Consider the following 19,366-nt stretch of genomic DNA (forward strand, 5'->3'; position numbering starts at 1 on the left):
TAGTAATAGGCTAGCAGTGGAGAGGCTAGCAGAGTGTACGGGGTACGGGTAGCCGTTTGCGACCCTGGTGCGGCCGGGTACGGGTACGGGTAAGGAATCAAAACCCGTTTGCGACCTCTGCCCCCGAGGTTTGAGAATTGGTCCAAATATTCGAATGCAGGACCTTTCTGCGAGCGTGGTAAGATTCAGTACGGCTTTGCTGAATAAATTACCGTGTCATTTTAAGTCCTAAACAAATGTCCACTCTGCCCTTAATTGTCGTTTCCTTACAGTTGCTGAAATAAATGCCACTGCTTTTTAGCAAGTGGACAGCAGCGGATTTTCTATGGATAGACTGGCCACCACCATGGTAATGTGGAATTTCCATCCCCATAAAGAACTCACACCAAAGATTGCATCGCTGTTGAGTGAGCGTCCCTTAAATCACCAATTTACACCCCTCATAGACAAAACCACCCGACACAGCCCTCTGACCGAGGACCTTATTGTTAAATCTGTATTTCCAACACAGCCATTATGAACGGATGAGAGACACACCCAGACCTAAGGCTGGAGCCCAGGACTTCATCACTGTTAATTTGGCGTGGCCATGATGAGCGCAGCACTGACATTATGAACCTCCTAGCAGAGAGAGATTGACACCCAGCCTCCGGGCTCAAAGCCACCCCGCAGTTATTGCTAACTCAGTGTTTCCAACACGGCCATGATGAACCCCGTGTGGGAAGTGTTGACAGCGAGGTGTTGTTTAGGGAACCCGCTGAGATTTCAAGGTTAAGCCGGAGTTAAATGGTCCAATGCTCCTGTGATGTTGCGAATAAAATAATGCTGTTCATGCTGCTGTTTACCATGACCCACAATTCTGAGCAAAGTTGCTTGCACATTGCCAAAACTCGCAGCGACTTTGTTCAGAATCTTTTCGATTGTTCTCTTGTTGCGCGTGCAAAAGCAGTGATTGGCTGTGCGAGGTCAAACGAATTGTCATGGCAACGTAAAAGTTAAAAGAATAACAGAGTGCATATTCCTAGTGAACATGGAACGTCGAGCCAACGTTGATCTGTTCCAACCACATGCCAACATCGCCTCAACGTTGAACATTAGCTGGGTTTGTATGTACGTGTGAAGAAAAAAATATAATAGCCTGTCTTAATGCATTTAAATAACACACCATAATTATTCACACACATTTTATTTTTAAAATGTATTTCTTTCAATGACGTTTGTTGTTTGTACTATTCACAGGCTAAGCAGAGGGAGTTGCTTGTCGAGTTTCCCTGCCAGGTTTGCGTGAGCCCCTCGGGCCGAGATATCCAGACAAGAGGGAATGGCAGGAAGTTGAACTTTGGGCCTTCAAGCCTTAACTGTATGAGCACGACTGTGTGTGATGGGCTGAAACAACTTTGTAACGTGCATCCTTGTTGCAAAACAGAAGCAACCAAGTTGCAGTGTTTAACACGAGATGTTGCACAACATTTCAGCAACGTATCCAGTGGTGCAGCATGGACTTTGTGACGCAAATAATGAATTGGGAGGCCCTGTCCAATCCCCCCACTCTTCTTATAGCCCAGTGCCTGGGCCCCTCCAGCCTGTGGGCAGAGGCACCGAGAGGTGTACCTGGATTCCCAGAGCTGGAGCCCTGGGGCAGAATACCAGGTGGAGCCCTCATCTTCATTTGCAACAATAAAACAAAATCAGTTCCGCTGTGGGGCCCTTCGTTTCGAGGGGTAAATTGTCCCGATTGCCCTCGTCCTTTTGGGCGGCCCTTGCCTGTGAGGCACAGCGCAGTTGCACCACCTGCACATTCCAGAGATAACCTGGGCTCTCCCTGTAGTTTGTTTGGCGGGGAGAGGGATTGATGATTGTGGTTGTGGCCATGCAAACCCAACACTCTGGTCCGTCTCGTAAACCGACGTAGTCTGCGCTCGACATTGGCAATTTAGCCTCCCTGAACATAATCGCCGCCATCGTACACAACAGAACACAATTTATCTTCTTGGTTCTTTCGGTAAAGTCACGTAGAAGGAAAATAATAAAAAAAATAAAAAATAAAACATAATAACATATGATACAATAATTTTATCACGTTTGATTTTTATTATTTTATTATTTTCCTTCTACGTGTTTGATTTTTATTATTTTATTATTTTCCATTCTACGTGACTTTACCGAAAGAACCAAGAAGATGAATCGCTGCTAGTCACGAAAGCAGCTTTAAATCGAAATTTAGAACACAATTCGGCACGAACGCCCAGGCGGCACCTGCACGCGAGCCTCGGGCAGGTTGGTGCACATGGCGAGACGTTCCCGCATCACCACATCGGGGTAGTGCGTCTTCTGGAAGGTCTTCTCCAGCGCCTCGAGCTGCTGCGCCGTGAAGGCGGTGCGGGAGCGGCGCTGCTTGCGGTGCTGGGTGCCGTACCGCGCCTCCAGGATGATGTCTGCGTTGGGCGGGGAGCAAGACGGAGGAGGGGCGACAGGGGTATAGACATCAGGGCGGCGAGACCAGGGGGGAGGTGAAACTCAATGCGAAGAGGTGGAGGGGTGCGAGAGATGGCGGTGTTGTGCGTTTGTTGGTGATCTACCGGTCGATCTACAGGGTGGCCCATGTCTTGTGACCCTCCCCTCCCCCCATTTAATTCTCGGTACTTAATATCTTTTTCAAGTAAGGTTTATTTAAAACAGAAGTGAATATGCAAAGGAAACAATGTTAGGGGTCAATTAATTTGGGGTCACAAGACACCTGTACTTGGGTCAGAGTTTTGTAATAATTAAACAAGGTGAGGAAAATACACATTTACAATGTAAACGCCGTAGATCACTCCATACCGAGACGTGTTTATACATTGTAGTCCTCAGCTCTCACCTCCACCCAATTAAAGATGCAAAGCGGAAATAAATCACGAAACCTCCTTTAAAACAAATTAAGGTGGTAAAAAAAAAAATTTTGTTCCCCAAAAAGTACACGTGAACATAGAATTTTACAACATAATACGCTCGAGTTAACAGTCGACAACCCAGATGCAGCTGTACTCAAGCAGCTGCACACCCAAGGGCAGTTGTGTGACCTTTCCAACGCAAGGTTGCGGAGTCATTATTTGTAAAATGAGTAAAGTCACGATCAGCGGGGGTCGCCATCTCGCTCTTTAATGACTTCACTCTGTTGTAAATGGCCGACTTTTCAATACGAAACAATTTGGTGATGCTGCTGCTGCTGCGTCGGCAGCGGTGCACAATCACAATTAACAACAACAAAAAGTCAACACATTCGTAAATGCCACTGTGGCCATGAAATAATAATAATAAATATATAATACGCGACATTTCGGGCCTTTTACTTTCTTTAAAGCACATAAATAGGCCAGAGAGATTATATTCTATTTTTGCGTGCATCAATATGTTCAGGAGCTAGATCAGAATATTAATTTATATTGGAAGAATCCCATGAGCTATAAAGCTCACAGATGTCCACGAGGGACAGGTCAGAACGTTACAACAATAAACAATAAAAAAAACACGATAGGAGTGCAAAGTATAGAAAAGGTAAACAAATCACTTTAATATATAAATACACTTTTTATCTTATCAGGTAAGGCCCACTGAGCCATTAGCTTTTTTTCAGAAGCAACCTGGCCAGTATTATATTCTTGGTTCTTTCGGTAAAATCACGTAGAAGGGAAATAATAAAATAATATAAATAAAACAATACAAATTCTCACGACGTGTCGACTGCAACACAAGCAATCATCATCAGGTGTGAAATGCTGTGGATTTCACAAATGCTGTGGATTTCACACCTGATGATGATTGCTTGTGTTGCAGTCGAAACGTCGTGAGAATTTTTATTGTTTCATATTTATATTATTTTATTATTTCCCTTCTACGTGAGTTTACGGAAAGAACCAAGAATATGAATCCCTGCAGTCACGAAAGCTTTAAATCAAGACCTGGCCAGTGTCAAGGTTTATTGGCCACGATAGGGCTTCCGGGGAGAATTGTGTAGTATTGCTATTCCTCCATTAAAGGAGCGCAGACTTCAGTGGTAAACAATATGCTCCATAGTTGGAGAGAGACCGTGGATAATAAGATTTGTAAGATTTGGAGACTGCACTTTACACCATGGGGTCCGATGAGAGTTAAAGCCACGTTACATTGCTGCCCCACATTTCTAAGCCAATGGGGTCTCAGCCCACGAACATTTTAAACTTAAAATGGTGGCAACTCGGTTCCCAGAGGAAAATAGGGCACCAGGGGTGACGAATCATCAGCGTTCGATTTGTAGAGTAGCAGAAGCAGATGTAAACGGCCACGTCGCCCTGGATCGATGCCGTTTTGATAGCGACATAAAAGAGCAGTACTTTATTTGCTGGGTTGCGTCGTTCGTAAAAAAAAAAAACATTTACTGACGCCATTAACACAAACCATTAACAGCCTCAATATACTGCACCGCGTAACGTGCAAACGGACACAACATACCTATTTTTGGATCAATGGAAATTAAGTAATAATTTCCACATTACAAAGGGTATAATCAGAACACGGCTGTGATTGATCTTTGAATGTCGGATAACTGCCATCGACCCCACCACGTGTACACCGTGACGGACGAGGGAGGTCAGTGAAGGAGGGAGTGATGGAAGGAAAGGAGGGAGGGTCACACCTCTGAAGACTCTAACAGTGCTATTTATATCGCAACCCGGTGTCACGCCACTACAAGCCAAGCTTACACTCATCTCCCCCCAATTGAGGGGTCTGAAAAGTGAGTGGAGAGGGAAAACAACTAAAAAATCAGAGACCGGGTATAGCAATGACTCGTGAGAAGAGATCAAAAGCGAGATAGGAGAGTGTGCGAGAAGGTGTAGAATAACTGAGAGGAATTGGAGAGTGAGGGGTTAGGTGAATATGAATGCGTAAAAGAAGAGCAATGGACAGAACATGAAAAAATAAACAAGTATAACGATTCGACAAATGAAGAACGAGAGCAATTACAAGCACAGGATGAATATCACAGCAATTATAACAAAAACATAATGGGCAATCATTGATGCAGCAAGAACTGTATGACGAGCAATATCACGAGGATTGACACTCTCACACCCACCCGCCAGTCTCTCGGCGAGCGTGAGCGCGTGCACCGACGGCCGGTATTCATGCGCCGGGTGCACGTGGTGACCTAAAATGGCCGCCCCCACGTGCGCCGAGCCGCCATTGTGAAGCTGTTGATGATGTTGCTGGTGTTGCTGTTGATGCTGCTGCTGCTGGTGATGCTGTTGATGATGATGCGGTTGATGATGATGCGGTGTGGTTGTTAAATGTCCAGCAGCTTGCGGCTCGTGTTGCTGCTGCGATGGCTGTTGCTGATGATGGTGTTGATGTTGATGATGGTGATGCTGATGATGGTGGTGATGCGAAGCTGCTACGGCAGCAGCTGCTGCCGCCGCCGCTGCCACGTGCTGACCACCGATATGGCCGCCGGTGTGCACGTGCAGCCCGTATATGGTGCCCAGCGGATATCCGTTCGCCGCCGCTGCGGCGGCAGCCACAGCCGCGGCACCACCAAAGTGCTGCATGTTCCTCCGCTGCTGAGAAAAGTAGTCCCTGAAAAAAACAAATAGAAATTGAATGAAACTCATCTAAGCATATCCATGCTCGAAGGAGCATAGACTCTCTGATCTAGTGGAAATTCCATATTACCGTGGCTGGAGTCGGTATCTGTATAAGACAACTTATTTGTAAAGCTGCTGTAACATGTCTGGGAGGCTCAACCAATGGCAGAGCGAGGATTTTCAGGTAGAGGAGGCAACCCCTCAAGCAATGAAAAATGATAGGAGTTGAGTAAGTAAGGACTTGTCTATTGCTTTTTATTCGACGCGTGTGCGACGATGGCGCAGCCATCAATCGAGGGTCCAATTCGAACTGCGTTGTGTGATCGGCATCGCGCTCGCTGAAGGTGTTGATGCCTTCAGGGAAGTCGTGGACTGTTTACGCAACTGCACACAATTCTGAGTCACTTATAACTGCTTTGCCGTTACTTATTGCCAATTATGGACTCAGACTATTATCCTATCATCTCATAGAGTCCCTGGCATGTAATAATATGCTACACAGTGGCAGTTGGGGTCACAAAATGCCGATTTATTACAAATGAACCCAATGATCCGATCGAGATTCGGGATTTAGATCGGATCATTGGGGGGCACGTGCCCCCCCCCCGCTGGCTCCGTCAGTGGGCTCAACTGGAACACGTGACGAGCTGGCAGCCGCCTCCCTCCCCCAGCCCCGCCCACATTCCAATAACCACGCCCACTCACTCGCTATCCCCCGCCCAGTGACCCCCCCCCCTCTCCTAAATCATGGGCCCGGTCCTTTGTCCGAACCATCAGTTGAGAATGAGGCCAGAAAAAAATAAAACCGGGACGAAAATCAGAACCTTCGCCAAGCTTCATGGGGGACACAAGAACAGCCTTTCTGAAAACACCGGGACTGTCCCAGCCCGGTCGGGACGTTTGGCAGTTTTACACCGACGACGTTCCAATTTTAATATCAGTCAACCTGTTGTCGGACAATTATTTTAAAAAAATCCATTGGAACAGCGCGGAAGATGAGGCCACACAGACCCCGCTGCAATCGGAGCCTCGTGCCCGCCTCGCCCAACAACAGCCACGCGGATCACCACATGCCAATCATCGCACGTGCTTTGAATTAGAGATAAGCCCGAATGAACAGTGACTATTAATGACGGTGATCGTGATGGAGTTTGTTTTGTGCGGTCATCATCGGCGAGATATCTCACGACACAAGACAACCATACTTTAGTCGTTAAAACTAATTATTTGGCAATGCTTGCTGCGTTGGCAGTGGAGCACACGTAACACAACAACTCAACACATTTGTCAATAGCACTGCGTGGAAAGGAAAAGTAGAAATAACAGGAGGCGTTTTGGGCATTGGCGCGTCTCCATAGTACATCAAGGCCTCCATGGCATCTTTAGTCATTGAGGACAAACATCCGGATTCGAACCCAGATCATCAGCGGTGCGATTTTGTTTTCCACCTATCCAGGTTTGACCGGGACAGTCCGGAAAAAATGGCAATCAATATTCGCGTGGCAGGAATTGATCTGTATCGAGGTCTGGTGGCACTGTGTTGAAATTTATCACAGGATACTGCAGTGTTGATAGACCTTAGGCTGACTAAGCAACACGTCACGGTGTGGTGCTTGGAGGAGATGGCAACCCCACTGGTGCTGGCACGGCCATTGTGAGACACCCATGGAGAGATGTTAGAGAAACACGCACACCTTGGCTGTCCGCAGCTATGCATATCTGCATTCTGGCTGAGTACTGGGCATTGACACAATGAACTCTGAAGAATCATGTGAGCATTGGATGACACTAAATTCTAAGAATCCTCAAGGTACCTTAGCCAATGTCAGCATCGTGTGTGTGTGTAAAGTCTTTGGGTTTTTCGGTAAAGTCACGTGACTTTACCGAAAGACCCGCATAATATGAATTCCTGCAGTCACGAAAGCTTTAAGTCAAGATGTGTGTGTGTCGTTGAGGTCGTGTAGCGGTTAGCGCGTTGCGCTACGAACCTGGCCACCCGAGTTCCCGCTCACGGCCAACACCCAGTGGCGATTATCTGAACCGACTCAGCCTCAAATGAGTAACTGGTGCGGTGTGTAAACATCGCCACTAGGGAGACAAAGGCGGCCGGGCGTGGTGTTGGCTACCCACCCCCTCGTGTGCCATGCCGGCATTTATAGGTGCTTTCTAACAGCACTTGTCCCTACAGTCTGTTAAGGCTATACGGGGGATCTTGATGTGAGACTGTGTGTGTATGTGAGAGTGTGTGAGAGTCGTATTGTGAGTATGTGAGTGTACGCGATAATGTATGTGTGTGTGTACGTGAGACTGTGTGTGTGAAAGTGTGTGTGTGTGAGACTGTGTGAGTGCGCATTGTGAATGTGTGAGTGTACGTGCGAGTGTGCATGTGTGAGACTGTGTGAGTGTGTATCTGCGAGTGTGTGTGTATGTGAGAGTGTGTGTGTGCGAGTGTGTGTGAGTATGTATGTGAGAGTGTGAGACTGTGTGTGTATGCGAGTGTGTATGTGAGACTGTGTGTGTCTGTGCGAGTGTGTGTGCGAGTGTGTGTCTGCGAGTGTGTGTGAGTATGTATGTGAGACTGTGTGTGTGTGTGTGTATGCGAGTGTGTGAGTGTGTATGTGAGAGTGTGAGACTGTATGTGTGCGAGTGTGTGTGAGTGTGTATGTGAGACTGTGTGTGTGTGTGGGAGTGTGAGTGTGTGTGTATGTGAGAGTGTGAGACTGTGTGTGTGTGCGAGTGTGTGTGTGTATGTGAGAGTGTGAGACTAACTGTGTGTGTGTGTGCGAGTGTGTGTGAGTGTGTGAGACTGTGTGTGTGTGTGTGCGAGTGTGTGTGTATGTGAGAGTGTGAGACTGTGTGTGTGTGCGAGTGTGTGTGAGTGTGTATGTGAGAGTGTGAGACTGTGTGTGTGTGTGCGAGTGTGTGTGAGTGTGTATGTGAGAGTGTGAGACTATGTGTGAGTGTGTGTATGTGAGACTGTTAGACTGTGTGTGTGTGCGAGTGTGTGTGAGTGTGTATGTGAGAGTGTGTGTGTGCGAGTGTGTGTGTGCGAGTGTGTGTGAGTGTGTATGTGAGACTGTGTGTGTGTGCGAGTGTGAGTGTGTGTGTATGTGAGAGTGTGAGACTGTGTGTGTGTGCGAGTGTGTGCGAGTGTGTATGTGTATGTGAGAGTGTGAGACTGTGTGTGTGTGCGAGTGTGTGTGAGTGTGTGAGACTGTGTGTGTGAGTGTGTATGTGAAACTGTGTGTGTGTGTGTGGGAGTGTGTGTGAGTGTGTATGTGAGACTGTGTGTGTGTGTGTGTGCGAGTGTGTGTGTGTTGGGAGAGCTAAATGCCCGTTCGTTGCGTCCCTCCGCTCTCATCACCTCGCTGTCAAACAAGCCGCCTCGGGCTCTTACAGGGAGATGGATGGGAGGAGAGGGATCGGGGAGAACGGGAGGGGAGAGGGAGGGGAGAGGGAGCGGGGAGACGGGGGAGGGGTGTGGAGGAGAGCGCTGATGTACAGCCCCTTTGTCAATCCACTGCTGGATGAGCCCCCCACCACTGCACAGTGACCCTACTTCACCACTCCGGTCAATGCGGGTTGGTTGAAGGTGATCAGACCCAGGCTCGGTTGAGATGTCACTCACCATTGATGTCATTATAGCCGTGGCCGGGAGTCGAACTCGGGTCGACGGTGCGGAGTGCGCTAACCAATGTGCCACCGCTCCACCAGAGACGCCTTATATCGAGAGGTGTTACTCAAATGCTATCGATGGATATGAATGATCTCGAGATGGGTGTAATGAAGATGTTATAGCGACGTTAGAGATATTGTGTTAAGATGATAAACACGCACGCACTGATGGAGAGACGGTGTAGGGGCTGTGGGGATTGTGTGTTATCAAGACGCACATCTACACGACAGACGTAGATGACTATGAATACATGGGAGGTAATTCAAAGTACCTACAGAGTATAGATACATCGTAGTTCGGTAGAAATTTGTAATGTTTTTTTAAAATCCAAAATAGAGGTTTTTCTTTTGTTAGATCGCGTAAATATAAATGTGTCGTTAAACCCGCCACCACCCGACACAGGCAATGTATATGGTTTGTTACGTAAACAAAACATGTCAATTCGTTGGCATGTTAAATATTGTATCGAAATACATTGGAAGATACATGTAGTGTGTAGTTACATCATATATCCCATATTGGAGAATGTCACAGATATATGCACAGTAATATGGTACGCATTTTACGACTGTACGTTTAGCCTTAGGACCATCTCAGACCTCGGCAGACGCGCAGGTCTGAGCCTGGGCAGGTTTGACCACCGTGCGTGTCCGCGTGTCCTACAGGCAGCAGAGGGCAGCAGTGCAGAGAATCACATTTGTGTAAACCCCCTAAAATGTCGTGGGTTTACTCTCCAACACATCGGTGCGCTGTACTGGCGACGAATTTGCATGCTTTGTTTGTTTCCGTGACAAACCTCACTAAAATGTGTCGAGTGTTGTCGGATTTAACCAGACATTTATATTTATGCGATCTAACCCCCAAAAAAACCTCTCTCATGGAGATTCCCATTGTACGTGTGTGTATATACTGTGGGCTCCGCACTGACCAGTGTGGGGAAGTAAGGTTGAATAACCCCCCTCCCCCCGCTTTGGGGAGGGTCTCATTGACTAATTACCATGCTGCGCGACTCTGGATTGAATAATCTCTGTACCTTTTTAAAACACCATTGCATCTACAATCTCTCTCTCTAATGTGGGGAGCGGTGGCGCAGTAATTGCCTGCGTTTGATTCCGCATCACGGTTAACATCAGTGGCGAGTGATGTCTGAACTGGTCCTGAACTGCCCGTTTTACCATAACCTGGTAACAAGACAAAGATCCCCCGTATAGCCTTAACAGACTTTTGGGGCAAGCGAGGAGCTATGAAGGCCGTCACGGTACACGAGTGGGTGGGTGGCCAGCACCACCCCGGGTACTCATTTGAGGCTGAGTCAACCTAGGGGAGGCCCAGGACCGGTCCAGGTAATCGCCACTGGTGTTGACTGTCAAGCGGGTCGACGGGTTCGTAGCGCAGCGCTGTATACAAACATTTCGCCAGTAAACATGGAATGTCGGGGCCCACGTAGGCCAAACGTTGGTCCGACGATTCCAACCACATGCCAACGTTGAGCCAATGTTTACTGGGTACATCGTTGTACATGCATAGAGGGCGCTGTACATATGCACGTATACCCCCCCACCCACCAAAGATAAAGACCCCCCGTTACCCCGTATAGCCTGAACAGACTCTTGTGGAAAGTGCTGTTAGCAAGCACCAATCAAGGCCGGCACGGCACACGAGGGGGTGAGTGGCCATCACCACGCCCGACCGCTTTTGTCTCCCCAGTGGCGATGATTACACTCCATACCAGGTACTCATTTGAGGCCGAGTCGACCTAGGGGAGGCCCAAGACCGGTTCGGGCAATCGTCACCGGTGGTGTTGGCGGCCGTGAGCGATAATCGAACCCGGGTCGTCGGGTTCGTAGCGCAGCGAGCTCCATTGCGGACAAAGATCCCCCGTGTAGCCTTAACAGACTGTAGGGGCAAGTGCTGTTAGCGAGCACCTATAAAGGCCAGAACGGTACACGAGGGGATGGGTGGCCAGCAACACGCCCGACCGCTTTTGTCTCCCCAGTGGCGATGATTACCACTCCATACCAGGTACTCATTTGAGGCCGAGTCGACCTAGGGGAGGCTCAGGACAGGTTCAAATAATCGTCACTGGGTGTTGGCCGTGCACGGGAATCGAACCCGGGTCGCCGGGTTCATAGCGCAGCGCGCTAACCGCGGCACCACCGCTCCATTGCAGACAAAGACACACAGACACACGGACACACACACATGGACACTATACACAACAGCGCATCTCCCACTGCTGGATGACGAGGGCCTTCCCACGGCGTGCGGGTCCCGGCGCGGATGACTGTGAGCGGCCTTCAGTCGCCCCACTCTGCTGACCACGGCGGCTTGGTGATGTATGCGGTTGGGTGGAGGGGGGAGCGTAGCCGTGTGTGGGAGTGCAGTCCAACACCGGTGTGGCCCGCACTGCCCTGTGCTTCCCACCACGCAGCACAACCCCGATGATGGCAGCCGGCATGCGTGGCGGTCACTCCCGACTGCTCCGACATGTCCATGAACATGTCGCCAAATCTCCCCCCTCTCTTTCCCCCGATCTCCCCACTCTCTCTCTCCTCTCTCGACCCCCCCCTCTCTCCCCTTTCTCCGCTGTCTCTTTTTTTACGATCAGTGGAAACAAGAAGATGCTCGGTGTATTCGGCACTTTGTCTGTGAAAAAGAGCTTAATAGCTCATCGGATTCCTCCCAGATAACTTCTGATTCTGATTCTACCCCCCCCCCCCCCATCTTCTCTTTTGTTTACGATCAAAGGAAACAAGAGATGATCGGTCTAGTCGGCACTTTGCTTCGTTCATCATTTTGGGTTTTTTTGTTTTTTTCAATGCTTTGCTTTCTTAAACGAAATATTTAACAAAAGCCCCCATCTTCTCTCTCCCCACTCTATCCCTTTCACCCCCCCCCCATCACTCCCCTCTCCCCCACTCTCTTTTCGCTATTTACCCTCTCCACCTTCTCTCTATCCCCCCCTGCTCTCTCCCCAATCTCTCCGCCTCTCTCTCTCTCCGCTCACCTTCTCTCTCCCCGCTCTCCCCGTCGTGTATTGAGCGCCTGTCACTTCTACCCCCCCGGTCTAATCGTCATTAATGTCCGTGATGGTGACTCTGTTAATAGCTCTACCCCTGACCCTAACACTCTCCCGTCCGCTTTGCTAAATCCATAATTGAGTGTCAATCAGGGAGACGCGACGCGGGGAGAGAGAGAAGAGAGAGGGGGGGGGAGGGGGGAGAGGCGGGGTGGGGTGGGGAGGAGGCGGAGAGAGCAAAACTAAACATGACGAGAAGAGAGCGAGGCGAGAGATGTTGTTACGAGGGTGAAATGCGTGCGGAGCGGTGGCGCAGCGGTTAGCGCGCGCTGCGCTGTGAACCCCGGCGACCTGCGTTCGACTTTCCGTCACCGCGAACAAATCAGTGGCGAGTGACATCCGATCCAATCCTATTATCCACATATTCCATCTCATCAAATCGGCCAGAATGCGCAAGCAGGCTCGAGTCGCACAGCGCGAGTGTTAGCGGCTGCGCCAAGACGTAGCGGGCAGTGCGAGCAATGTCCATTGTTGCACTGCCCGGGACTCGATTTGGTTCAACGTAAATGCGCCCATTCCTTCATTCAGCCGCACTGAGCCGTCGCGGCGAAGCTACGGTCAGTCAAACAAACCCGCACGGCGTGGGGAGGCACTCGTCCAGCAATACACGTGATGTCTATACACGCGTGGACATGTCGACACAAACAAAGACAAAGGTCTCCCGTATAGCCTGTAGCAGACTGTTGGGGCAAGGGCTGTTGGCGAGCACCTATGAAGGCCGGCACGGTACACGAGGGGCCGGGTGGCCAGCACCACGCCCGACCGCCTTTGTCTCCCCAGTAGCGATGCTAACGCACCTCACCAGGTACTCGTTTGAGGCTGAGTCGACCTAGGGGAGGCCCATGACCGGCTCAGATTATAATCGAACCCGAGTCGCCGGATTCGGAGCGCAGCGCGCCAACCGCGATACACACACACACACGTACGTGTGCACGTGTGCACGTACGTGTGTGTGTAAATATTACAAAGATGATGTTGTATATGGATAGATAGTATAGAGCAGATGTAATAGAGATATATCCTTCCTCGATGGGTAAGCAGACAAGACGTCTTCTTTACGTGTCCGTCTTTCCACGTAAAATATACAAGTTGTATCTTTTTTTACACATCCCATCAGCACTACGGCATTCCGGGAGTGCATCATTGCAGCAGTGTTGATTCGGCACAAGCAAATCTCTGGACAGGTTTCTCCACATCGCGTCTCGTCGCCAGTCAGGATTCCTTGAACCCAATGCCGGTGAACTGTCAGACGTTTTAGGCACGGACCCTGTCCTTGAAACACAAGTCCTAGTTCCGATTTAAAGCTTTCGTGACTGCAGGGATTCATCTGCTTGGTTCTTTCGGTAAAGTCACGTAGAAGGGAAATAATAAAATAATATTGTGTTTTATTTTTATTATTTCCCTTCTACGTGACTTTACCGAAAGAACCAAGAAGATGAAGTCCTAGTTCGTATTGTCTGCTTATATCTATCGTTGCCTGTATTTATTGTGACAACGTCGTATATCCAAGGGACCGATGTATACGTGGATATCTAAAATAAAGGGGGGGGGGTGGTATGTGAACGTCTGTAGATTATTATCAATCACGATCACACAACGCGCTCGGCGCGAGTGGTGAATAGGTCAGAGCGGATGTGGCGACGGTCGGATGTGCGACGTTGCACTGCGATACTCACCCCCCAGAACACACCGGGTCTGCCCGGAAAACACCGTGCAACGTCAATGTCGACTCAGCCTTAAATGCGTAATAACACGCCACTCGATGTGGGTAGGATGAGGGCGCAACGGTGGCGAGATGTTAACTACCTCGTCTCGTATGCACGAGGTCCTGGGTTCGATCCCGATCCCTGACGACCGCTGTAAATTTGGGAGTTTGTGGTTTCTCTCTCCCCCGTGGTCATATACATTTTTTTCCGAGTCCTACGTTTTTTTGCTTCAAATTTAAAATCAACATCACGCGTTTCGAGTATTTGGCTGCTATGAATTTGCACTTGATGAGCCACTTCGTTGAGCTATCATTTGTGGTCGTTTCTGAAAAATAGCTACATAGCTCAGTGGGCATTATCTGGTAAAATAAAAAGCGGGTTATTTGTTGCGAGTTTAACGTCGAGTCGACGTTATCACGGTCCCGCAATGCCCATAGACGGTCTCAGACTCTGTCTGTCTCTGGGAGCTCATCAACAATGTGTGCCCTACACAGCCACTGGATCCATGCAGTCAAGGCATTAATAATTCATACCAATAATCGTTCACAGCCCCCCCCCCGCCCCTGTCAATCCACTGCTGGATGAAGGCCTCCCCTACGCCGTGTCGCCGGTGGGGGGGGGGGAGATGATTTATGATCCACGCTGGTGAGTGCGGCGAGCTAAAGGCGGCGGCAGAGACGTGAGGCGCATAGCAGTGTAGTACAACAAAAGCAACAACGTATATTGAATGCGTCATACACTCCCCTCGATGTGCTAGGATAACGTCGCATAGACAAGCCACAAGGTTATTTTGGGGGGAAGAGGGAGGCTTGTCCACGTTAGCATGTCAGAGGAGGCGACCGACTCTCGAAACGTAGTAGAAATGAGGTTACTTTAAAGAGCGGTCGGTTCAACACCTCCGGCACTCAACGATCCGTCGCGTCCGTTTGTCGGTGGTCGGTTCGAGCGCGCGGTGGCATTCAAATGCTGAACTTCTTTCGCACCGTACGTAGCCAACCGTCCTCATCGGAGGTGCGGGGGAAGGACGGGGTTGGGTGCACAATGCGGTGACACGCGGCTGTAACGAACACCTCCAGTCGCGGTGTCGACTGGAGGTGTCGTTTGTTTCACTGCCCGCTGCCGCCTCGTCACGCGGTCCCGCAGCCCACGATGATTATGATGATGATCATAATTACGATTATTTTGACGGTGATGATCATTATGATGATGATGATGATGGTAATAATGATCATTATAATTATATTAGCACGACTACGTACGGCGCGAAAAAATTTCAACATAATCATGTTAATCACAATCACGTTGAAATAATATTAATCACGATCATTATTATGATAATTATGGAACTTCTTTCGTACGTAGCCAACCGTCCTAATCGGAGGTGCGGGATGAGGGCCTTCCCAACATCAAGTCGGTGGCGAGGATTGCGCGACTATACTTCACCACGCTGGTCAATGCGGGTTGGCGAAGGCGGTTGTCGGCACAGAACCACTTCTGATGTCACACGCCACTGATGAGAGCTCGCCGGGTTCGTAGCGCAGTGGCGAGAACCACTGCGCCACCGCTCCGCGCCGTGGGAATGGGGAATTTTTACCGCTGCCTCCAGCGTCACGCGGATGTAAACAGCCGAGAGTGTCAGGATGACTCGATTAAAGATCGATTCTCAGACCAAACTCCGGTTTGCATCGCGGTGCTTTCCATTCGTCGGTTTGATGTATTTGTGCAGGGGTGGGGAACGTATGAGGCCCGCGAAATCATTTGGTGTGGCCCTGCCAAGGCAACCGCAGGCGGGACTCGATATTCAATACATCTAGGAGCAAACCTGGAAAAGCAGTTGCGAGTAGCAACATCATCAATACCAGCTAATATCAGACGCCTCACCAAAGAGAAGCAGTTTCAGCCATCACATTAGGGGTGAGTTAATTAAATGTTTGACCAAATATAACGGGCTAATTTTTAAGTTGATAATTTTGTATGGCCCGCGAATGATGTTATACATATTCAAATGGCCCTTGGCAGAAAAAAGGTTCCCCACTCCTGTCTTAAGGGGTTCGCTTGAATCCTGTAGCCGCTAGAGGCCGCTACATGCACAGTACAGTAAACACAAAATTAAATCGAACATTTGAATCAAATTACACCCCTGCATCGCGATAATTAATCGAGTCGCAGGAGACTGAGAACCATTAAATCAATACGTTCATACATTTAGCCGACTGCACGAAGGGACCCGCCGATTCTCGGCCAAGACTCGCATCCGTGAAAAGGAGCTTCACACCTCATCGGATTCCTCCAGAAAACATATTCTGGTTCTGATAAGTAGCGAGTCAAATCTGAACGGCCCTTTGTACACCTCCTCCCTCCCAGCCACCCATCCACTCCCAACTCGCTCTCTCCTTCATCCAGCAGTGGACTGATTTTTATTAAAGGCTGTAACATCCCGTTTCCAATACAGTGCTAAATGAACGCATACAACACAATCGTATGCACGCACATAATACGCGTACAGACCAGAGGGCGAGCAGACCCCTGAATCAAATATAGCCGAGTCCGTATCTTGAAACGTTCCAATTTGAGGTCTCAAGACATCTGCTAGCCTGCTTTGGTGATGGTGGAGGAGGAGGTTGATTGGATCCACTCATGGGGCAGGGGCACACAGCCCGCAGCAGTCATTGTGAGTCTCCCGCTCATCACTCACACGCGGGGTTACGAGTAGGACGCTAAAGCCCACTGGGGGTTACGAGTAGGACGCTAAAGCCCACTGGGGTTGCGAGTAGGACGCTAAAGCCCACTGAAAGTCGTAGCATTAACAACAACCAAAGACGCAACACATTCATCAATTAACACTGCGGCCTTTAAAAAGGAAAAACATTTTTTTTTACTTAAAGCTTTTGTGACTGCAGGAATTCATAAGATTTGGGTCTTTCGGTAAAGTCACGTAGATAGAAAAAATAATAATGAAATATATATAATAGGCGACGTTTCAAGCAAATGGCCCTTCTTCATAGCACATCATGTTATATCGTTCTTCATAGCACGCAACATTATACCAATCAATCAATCTTTATTTTACGTGCCAATATTGCCCTCAATAAAGTGGGCATCAGCGCACGTAACATTGTATGTTTTATGAAGAAGGGTCATTGCCCGAAACGTTGCCGATTAATTTTTCATTTTAAGGCCACACACGCGCACACACACGGAGTCATTATTGACGATTGTGTTGAGTTGTTTACATGTAGACCGTGCTTGTGCACCACAGCCAACGCAGCCGCAGCGGCGGCAGAGTCATCACCAAATCATCTGAAAATCGTAAGCTCGCTTACCAGGTACGAGTACAAAAACAAAGATCCCCCGTGTAGCCTTAACAGACTGTCGGGGCAAGTGCTGTTAGCGAGCACCTATAAAGGCCGGTACGGCACACGAGGGGGTGGGTGGCCAGCACCACGCCCGACCGCCTTTGTCCCCCCAGTGGCGATGTTTACATACCGCACCAGATACTAATTTTAGGCTGAATAGACCTAGGGGAGGCCCGGTAATCGTCACTGGTGGTGTTGGTGGGCGTGAGCGGGAATCGAACTCGGGTCGCCGGGTTCATAGCGCAGCGTAGCGCTAACCGCTGCGCCACCGCTCCCCCGCACGTGCACGCATGCACGTGCGGGGGAGCGGTGGCGTAGTGGTTAGCCCACTGCGCTACGGTCCCGACAAAATGCGCTCGATTTCGAGCCCACGGCTAACATCAGTGGCGAGTGGTGTCCGAAACGTTTGGGGGGAGTCCCGCGCCCCTCCCCCCACCTTCACCAACCCGCAATGGCCAGCGTGGTGAAGTATGGTCAAACAGCCCCCCTCTCCCCCCCCATGTCCGTCACGGCGTGGGAAGGCCTTAATTTAGCAGCGGAATGATAAAGGACTGAATATCATTGTTGTTATTGCTTAGTGTATGACATCTGCATGCCATCACTGTAACACATGAACACGCATGTATGATCATATATGAAGACGCACGTAACAATACTGTAAAGCAGACCGTTTTGGCAAGTGCGCTTAGCGAGAACTATAGTATATGAAATACACGTGTGTGTGTATACACACGTTTATATAACAAGATTAACAAACACACGTGTACACAAACACACGTGTACACACACGCGCGCGCGCGTGTGCATGAAAGTGCAGCACAGACATCACATCACAAGTGCGCTCATCTACAATGACGGCTCTGAGCCACGGACGGAAATTCCACGTTCACAGTGCCGGACAATGATGTGTACATTATGAACCTCCATTTCGTAACTCTTCACAAATTGGTACAACAGCACTCGTTTTAGCGACTTTGATGGAAAGGTGATTATGATAAAAGCGATCATGAAACTTTTGCTACCGATGACGATTCTTCTGCTGCTGCTGCTGATCTTGACGTTGAAGGTCATATTGCCTTTGCTGCTGATGATGATGCTGTCACGATGATGAATTCGTTGCTGATGATGATGATGTTGATAATGATTATTACAGTGATGAGGATGGTGATAACCATGATGGTAGATATGATGATGGTGATGATGATGGAGATGCTCGTGATGATGGTGATGCTAATGATGGTGCTAGTGAAGATGATGCTAATGATGGTGGTCGTGAAGATGATGATGATGATGGTAATGATGGTGTTAGTGATAATAATGATGGTGCTGGTGATGATGATGTGATGATGACGGGCTAAGTTGACTGACGAACGCCTGGGATTTGAACCCATGACCCTTGCTAGTGCGAGGCGAGCGATGTGACCACGATGACCCCGGGATGATCATGATAATCATACTCTAATGATGATGCTGATGACGACGCTAATAGCCCTGACAGCAGCGATGCTATATACAGCACAACGTAGCCAACGCCACAGCTCACTCCGTCTAATCGCCGCGTGTCGCCGCTTGCGTGCACAGATGACGCGCTGTAAGCTTCGGTCAAAACGTACTCGCGGGCTCGGCAGAAGATGTCACTTTCTCCGATTATCGGCGGAAACTAATATAAAAGTAACATTTTCCGGCTGACAACGAGAGCCGTTTTTAGTTTTAACCTTCCGAATATCTGACGGGTTATTCTCTTTCGGTACGCATGTGTGTGTTTGTGTTTATAGATTGTATGTGGCGGGAGGTGTAGCGGTTAGCGCGCTGCGCTACAAACCCGGCCACCCGAGTTCGATTCCCGCTCACGGCCAACACCAGCGATGGCGAATATCTGAACCGGTCCTGGGCTTCCCCTAGGTCAACTCAACCTTAAATGAGAACCCGGTGTGGTGTGTAGTGAACAT

General features: G+C 49.2%; 1 protein-coding gene across 1 annotated transcript in view; it reads right to left on the reverse strand.

Moving 5' to 3' along the window:
* The window catches only part of LOC133346330 (diencephalon/mesencephalon homeobox protein 1-B-like), a 60,403-nt gene that overhangs the window by 23,468 nt on the left and 17,569 nt on the right, over nucleotides 1-19,366 (reverse strand). The window contains exons 2-3 of the mRNA XM_061557826.1: nucleotides 5,096-5,592; nucleotides 2,257-2,435 (exon numbers count right to left, since the gene is read on the reverse strand). Of these exons, the coding sequence (XP_061413810.1) occupies nucleotides 2,257-2,435; nucleotides 5,096-5,564 (648 nt within the window). The 5' untranslated portion in view covers nucleotides 5,565-5,592. The remainder of the gene's footprint in view (nucleotides 1-2,256; nucleotides 2,436-5,095; nucleotides 5,593-19,366) is intronic.

This window comes from Lethenteron reissneri, chromosome 24 (genome assembly GCF_015708825.2).
Source record: "Lethenteron reissneri isolate LAM-NWPU_2019-01 chromosome 24, ASM1570882v1, whole genome shotgun sequence".
Lineage (NCBI taxonomy): Eukaryota > Metazoa > Chordata > Hyperoartia > Petromyzontiformes > Petromyzontidae > Lethenteron > Lethenteron reissneri.